The 6,652-nt window shown below is 51.8% G+C and overlaps 1 protein-coding gene across 1 annotated transcript; it reads right to left on the reverse strand.

The window, feature by feature from the left end:
• Positions 1–572: 572 nt before the first annotated feature.
• Positions 573–6,203, reverse strand: MAP1LC3C (microtubule associated protein 1 light chain 3 gamma). Its single transcript, XM_026487548.4, has 4 exons — positions 6,057–6,203; positions 5,900–5,955; positions 5,620–5,726; positions 573–3,113 (listed from the first exon to the last, which is right to left on the reverse strand). The coding sequence occupies exons 1-4, from the start codon at positions 6,112–6,114 to the stop codon at positions 2,855–2,857; spliced, it is 480 nt and encodes a 159-aa protein (XP_026343333.1). The 5' UTR covers positions 6,115–6,203; the 3' UTR covers positions 573–2,854.
• Positions 6,204–6,652: the final 449 nt, after the last annotated feature.

Below are 6,652 nucleotides of genomic sequence, written 5' to 3' on the forward strand. Positions count from 1 at the left end.
GCCGGTGTCGTGGAGAATTACTTGCCCAAACGTCCGTTGTGCGTGGGCTGGGAAGTCCTGCCCCGAATCTCGAATCTAGTCTTGTGTGAAGGGCCCGTCGGCTGTGAAAAGCTGAGATCCCCTAACCTAGAGGGAGTTTGCTGGGAAATCGGTGTCAACTGGTTTCTTTTGTTCCTGAAAGGAAACAACTCACTCCTAGAAATCCCCCACCCGTATTCCAGACGCAAATGAAGGGTGAGTGAGCCCAGAGGAGACTGGCGAATAGGAGCCGTGATGAGGAGCGCGTTTTGACCCGTGGAGAACTCTGTGTCTCCATTCAGTCGAGGACTTAGCCACACAAAATCAGTGGGCCCGGCAGCCTGGGAAATGCTTTCCTGCCCAGCTCACGTTGGACCAAAACAACAGCAACGAAAAGAAACTTCTTCCTTGTGTGATTTATCCCCAGGATCTCTTGATGACGTTTTTAGCGTAAACCTGGGCTAGGGGTCAGCAAACTTGTTCTGTAAAGGGTCGGATAGTAAACATTTTAGGCTTTGCATGTTACATGGTCTACGTCACAAATACTCAAGTCTGCCGTTATAGCCCAGAAGCAGCCCGAGACCATGGTAAAGGAATGGTGAGGAGGCGTTCATTCCAGAAGTACTTTATTTACAGAAGTAGGCCCACGTCAGCTGGCTGGAGACAGTAGTGGGATGACCTCTGCTCTAGCACGCAACGGAACTGGATCAGCTTTAGACCCTACGTTAGCTGTGACGTAAGCAAGTACGTTTTTATCTGCCCTCCTTTGGTCTTATGGGAGTGGGGAGAGGGCGGCTAATGCCTGAAAACAGGCAACAAAACCAGAATGGTTTCCTGCCTGACCTGATCGCGGCAGAAACAACTAATGGCCAATCCCATAATTCCAGCATCTCCCTCTGAAGCTGACAAGGGAGTTTCTCAAATTTATCACCAAACAATTAGCCAAATGTGCTTAGCATTCCTGGGAGCTGCAGGGAATCCAGAGAAGGAAAGTCACAGTCCTCTGTTCTTAAGCATTTGTTGTCGTTGTTACGGTAATAAGACATAAACACATAATCACAGCAAATTCAAATGCCCATAGATAGATAATTTATTAGAAGCGTATGCGAGACTTGGTTAGGCATTTGGGAAAAATGGAACCTGCATGCATTCGTCTGTTGTCAAAATAAATTCCAGTTGGTTCCAATGCTTAAATGTAAACCAAGTGAAATCATTGGTCCTAGAAGTAAACACGGGGTGGGTATACGTTGTATGTAATCGCGCAGCCGGGAGACAGTGTCTATTGAGAACACGAACTCAGAATCCACAAGGAGAAGATCACGGAAGGATAAAAAGCAGCTACGTGAGAAAGTCTGCCATCAACAGGACCGACAGGAGCAGGGTAATTATTTTAATACTCATGGCATACAAAGGGTGAATTACTCAACTTTGCGAACTCGTAAAAACCAATAGGAAATGATGAATACCATAACAGAAAAGTGGTCATATTTTATCGAGGGACACATTGCCAATTAATCTTATGCGTCTGAGTAGATGCGAAGAAAATAAAGAAGAAAAAAAAATCCCGACCAAAATCAATTGAGATTCATCACCTACGGAGAGGTCAGCTGCCATCTTGGTTCCTTGGATGGCATGACCTCCCGCTGCTCCTTCTGGGGATGGCCATCCAGGAACCCAGGCTGAGAGAGGCCCCTTGGAGCCCCTCCAGTCTCGGCTGGGCCCAGCCTTGAGTCGTTCAGGCCCAGGGGTCAGATGAGAGACTGAAGAAGCCTCTGGATAATCCCAGCTCCCAGGTGTTGAAGTCACCCCCAGCCTTTCGAGTCTCCCAGCTGAGTCCCCAGACGTCAGAGAGCAGAGACAAGCTGTGGCCACTGAGCACTATCTGAAACCCTTACCCACAGACGCCATGAGTGTAAACAAGCTGGATGGTTCTATGCCACCTACGAATTTCGTCTGGTTGGTTAGACAGCAGCAGAACACCGAGCACTGCCCACCACAAACAAGGCAGCCAGAGGTCGACGCAGGAGGGAAGCCATATTGTGAAAGGTCTTGGGGACCAAATGGAACACAACAGCTCATGCGGCTACGACCCAGGATGATGATAGTCTTAGAAGCTGGATTCGGGAGCGGAAGTGGGTAAGGCTGAGAGCAGGGGCACCAGCCCTGGGCACCAGCAGTCAGGTGGCTGTCCAGGGCCAACCACCTGTCATCAAGCTCCGAGTCAGTCCTGGGATGTGGACTCATTCAGGAAGAAGATTCGTCGCTCAAGGTGAAGCAACAGGATCTGTTGAGATCAAGTCCGGAGGCACTGTCTTACTTGGCAGATGGCAAAGAGGACGCGATGAACAGGTGTTAGAGGAAGTGAGTAGAGCAGTAGAGCGGGCAAGCTGGGCAGGGAAAGGACAGCTGAGGGCAGGAGAGAGGGCAGGCTGGCCGCCTATGAGTCAGGAAAAGCAGCCTGGAGCAGAAGGATCCCGGGAGTGAGTGGAGGAGACAGGCCAGCTCCGTGCTGCTGGGGACCGAGTTGGGGGGGGGTCACACCCTCACTGAGCCTCTCTCTCCAGTTAGAATGCTTCTCCTTTCCCACTTAGCCACCTTAAAACCAACTCCAAACATCTTAGCACAGTGGACCCTGTAGACCTGGCCCCTGCCTAACTTCTCTCTCCCCATCACACACGCTCACCATTGCCTACTCAGGAAAGACTTAGCAGGCACAGAACCCCCGAGAGCCACCGCACTGTCTCCGTGCACACAAGCGCGGGGGGCCCCATAAAGACACAGGGGCAGCCAGGCCTTCCTGTGGCACTGGGGGCCCATCGCTGCGGGGCAGCCCTGCTCACTGGGCCGCCCGCCACTCACACCCAGGAGGCGGGCCATCCCAGGACGGGTTCTTGACTCGCCCTGGAGAGGACGGCGGGGTCTGCCCTGACCCCGAGCAGCCGAACATCTCCTGGGAGGCGTAGGTCACGTACACGAAGCCGTCCTCGTCCCTGTAGTCCCTGTAGACTTCTGCCATGGTCACACTCACGCTGACCAGACTCCTGCTGTTCACCAGCAGATAAAAGGCTTCAGTGGCCCCAAGGACCAGGCGGCTCCTGGGGGAGGAGTAAGGGGGGGGGCAGGAAGGGAAAACGTTAACTGACCCACGGCCTGACTTCCCTGTGTTTGTCCACTGCAGACACGTGGACCCAAGGAGCCACCTCCGCACTCGAGCGCATTGTCCTCGACCTGGACGGTTCCCCAGGAGGGCCTGTTGAAAGCACATGCCTGCACTCCACACACAGAGATTCTTTTGAAGATTTTTTGTATGTGAGAGAGAGTGTGTGTGTGCACACAGGGGGAGGGGCAGAGGGACAAGCAGACTCACTGCTGAGCACAGAGCCTGACGTGGGGCTTGATCTCAGGACCCTGAGATCATGACCTAAGCCGAAGTCAGACGTTAGCTTAACTGACCGAGCCACCCAGGCGCCCCCTCCACACCCGGGGATTCTGAGCCAGTCTGCCTGGGAAGCATCCCAGGGGGCTGCAGGGTCATGACACTCGGGAAGGCTGAAGGGCTCCCTACGCATTCCCTGCAGGGTGAAAATACCTGACGTCCTCCCAGGTGGGCCAAAAGGGCGAGGCCATCCTGTCGTTAACTGGGAGACATACCAACACAAAAATGCGGAGCAAATAAGCCCCTCTTTGCTCTGAAACTCAAGGTATGTACATCCCCAGACATACAGAGGTGATTAGCAGAATCTCCCAGCACCTCACTGCTCAACAGCCCTGGGATGACCTTTTGGAAAGTTGCTGCTCTCTCCTCCCTCCTGCCATCTCTCCCCCATCTCAAGGAGATGGAGAAGCAGCAAGGTTCAGTGGGACATGCTGTAGATGTCAAGGTCGTTCTGAGGGCTGGCTCGTCCTGGAGCGGAGGACAACGTGGCAATGTGGACGCCCAGGTAAGGGCTCTGTCTCCCTGCAGCACGCTTCCGTTCACTCTGCTCGGAGAGGCTGCCCACTCCGGTTTCCGAGCTTCGAACTTACAGGTGAGCTACGTCTATGTGTCTGTGGGATGCAGGTGGCTGGAAACTGAGTAGTTTTACAACCAGATAATCCCTCCCAAAATAACCCCAAAGATTTCAGCATTGACAATTGCATGGGTGTCTTTGGGTAAAAGAAGTGCTCTGTAGTGGAAATGGGAGGAGCTGGGGACAGGCGCACGGCCTTCAGCTCTGCAGGGAACTCTGCTCCCAGAGTCTGCATGCCTACCTCCTACCTTTTGCTATGCTCTCCTCTTTCTTTCTTTCTTTCTTTCTTTCTTTCTTTCTTTCTTTCTTTCTTTCTTTCTTTCTTCCTTCCTTCCTTCCTTCCTTCCTTCCTTCCTTCCTTTCTTTCTTCTTTCTTTCTTTCTTTTGATTTATTTATTTATTTGAGAGAGAGAGGGCATGAGCAGGAGGGGTAGAGGGAGAGGGAGAGAGAATTCCATGCAGACCCTGCATCGAGCATGGAGCCCAGCACAGGGCTCGATCTCACGACCCTCAGATCACAAAGTGAGCCGAAACCAAGAGTTGGACACTTCACCGACTGTGCCAACCAGATGCCCCGCCATGCTTTTCCAATGAGGGCTTTGGCATCCCCTGGAGAGGAGGCTGTGGGCAGGGATTTTTGTCGTTCTGTTCACTGCAGTAAAGACAGAGCTCAGGAAGAATAGAGAACATAACCAGTGGGATGGGGAGGGGTCAGGGCTGGTGGGAAAGGGAGGATGACCCCTGTGTGGGAAGGAGGAGAAGAATGGCTCTCAGAACTCAAGGGGTTGTTTCTGAGGAAGGTGGGGGAGGGGATATAATCCTAAACTCATGGTCCCTTAGCCACCTCCCTTCATACGGGGCCCACGCAAGCTTCCCTGAGGAGGAGAAATCAGGATGTTCTTAAGTAACTCATCAAGAGAAACGATGGAGACAAACACACACTCCAAACTGAATTCTTGAAGGAATCCTTGCACGGGTTGGCCTCTCCAGACTTTTCAACCCTGTGAAGAATTACTCCCCAGGGGTTATAGTCACATTACTCCCAAATCATTTTTATTGAATCCATGTGCCAAGGACACTTCTTAACCTTGTGAAGCTTTAAAAATAGCCCCATTTTCTTCGCTGCGCCTTAACCCAAGGGAGGAGCACGTCTGGGGACGCCGTCCCTGTCCTCCCTCCCACGGTCTGAGCAGTGCAGGGAGACTTTGCCTTTTGAAGAGGTCCCCACCCCCCAGTGCACACACACTTTAAAGGTACTGCGTCTCTCCTGGAAAATGCAGACTGGATTTTAAGCAGCATGTGGAAGAAGGATCTCTGGACTAGTTCCAGAGCCAAGACCACCTCTGAAACGTCTTAGAAAAGTTGGCAGCTCTTACTCTCCTTACACCTGTTATCTGTGCGGTTCTCCCACCTGCTTAAGTTCGATTAATTCTCAGAGCCTCTTTTCTGGGCACCATAGAATCTAAAGGTGAATCACAAAGGAAATCTTCTCTCTCTCTTCCAGAATGCCCCCATCCTCAAAACCAAACCAGCTAACAAAGCAAACGGAAAAAGCCCAGCACACTCCCCGACGCGTACTTCTGTCACCTACCGGATGGCGCTGAGGAACTGGCTCATGGTCAGCTCCCGCGGAACCAGGAACTTGGTCTTGTCCAGCGGAGGCAGGAGCTTCTCCCTGGGGTAGCGTTCCACTATCACCTGTCAAGAGGGTCGGTCCCTGAGAGTGACTCTGAGCTCTCACTATCTTAGAAACTTAGAACAGGGAGAGACAGTGGGGTTTTCCCCTTCTTCTTGTTACTTTTTTCCTTTTTTCTTTTATTTTTTCAAGAAACAGGGTATACTCCTTTTCAAAAAGCACAATGGAGTCTTACCGGGATCTTGTTTGGGAACTTTGCCCGGATTCTAGCAACTTCCTCTTGTCTGGTTGCTGTGAATATTTCAAAGACAAAAGAATAAGTAAACAGCAAGAGAAGTCTGTATCCTCTTCCCTCTTTCTGGCAACCCAGAGAACTTCCTTTAGAATTTTACCTAAACTCTTCCTCTGCTTGAAGGGTCTGAGGCTTTGGGTTTTCTGTGGAGTCTGCATTTTGCTCAACAGCTGTGTCTGTGTCTGACTTAAAAAAAAAAAAAATCCCACAACCGGGACCTAACTCCTTCCTCAGCTGCTTCCAAACCGCCCGCAGGAGCCTAAAGGAGGCCCTTATGTAGGGCTGTGTGACATCAGGCCTCTCCAACCCTCCCTCCCCTCCCCCTCCCCAGGCAGCAGGAGGTCAGTCCTGAGGTTGGAGATGGAACAGCCACCTGCTTGCTGCTCAAAGTCACTTTGCTCACGACCAGTTCAAGACATTTCTTTGCTGGAGAAATTAGGGTTCACAATAAAATCAGTGGCTGTGTCATCAAACAGCCTACATCTGGGCTGAGGACTCTGGGGGGGCCAAACAGCAGTTCACTAGGAACAATCTTGTGCTTCAGGAAGGAACCATCCTAAAGGCGGGCCAGGACGGGGCTGCCGGGACCAAACGGGGCTGCATTACTCCCACGACAGTCCTTGCCAGTTTCCACAGAGAGAAACCTATGATCAGAGAGGTAAAGGGATTTGCCCAAAGTCACACAGCCAGTAAGAG

Source organism: Ursus arctos, unplaced genomic scaffold, assembly GCF_023065955.2.
Source record: "Ursus arctos isolate Adak ecotype North America unplaced genomic scaffold, UrsArc2.0 scaffold_2, whole genome shotgun sequence".
Taxonomy (NCBI): domain Eukaryota; kingdom Metazoa; phylum Chordata; class Mammalia; order Carnivora; family Ursidae; genus Ursus; species Ursus arctos.

Excerpts from the sequence above, each read along its gene's own strand:
- MAP1LC3C (XM_026487548.4), bottom strand. The coding sequence starts at position 6,114 with ATGCAGACTCCACAGAAAACCCAAAGCCTCAGACCCTTCAAGCAGAGG. Across the intron at positions 5,956-6,056 it reads CAAGCAGAGGAAGAGTTTAG|CAACCAGACAAGAGGAAGTT; the intron begins GTAAAATTCTAA and ends AAATATTCACAG. Across the intron at positions 5,727-5,899 it reads AGTTCCCAAACAAGATCCCG|GTGATAGTGGAACGCTACCC; the intron begins GTAAGACTCCAT and ends CCCTCTTGACAG.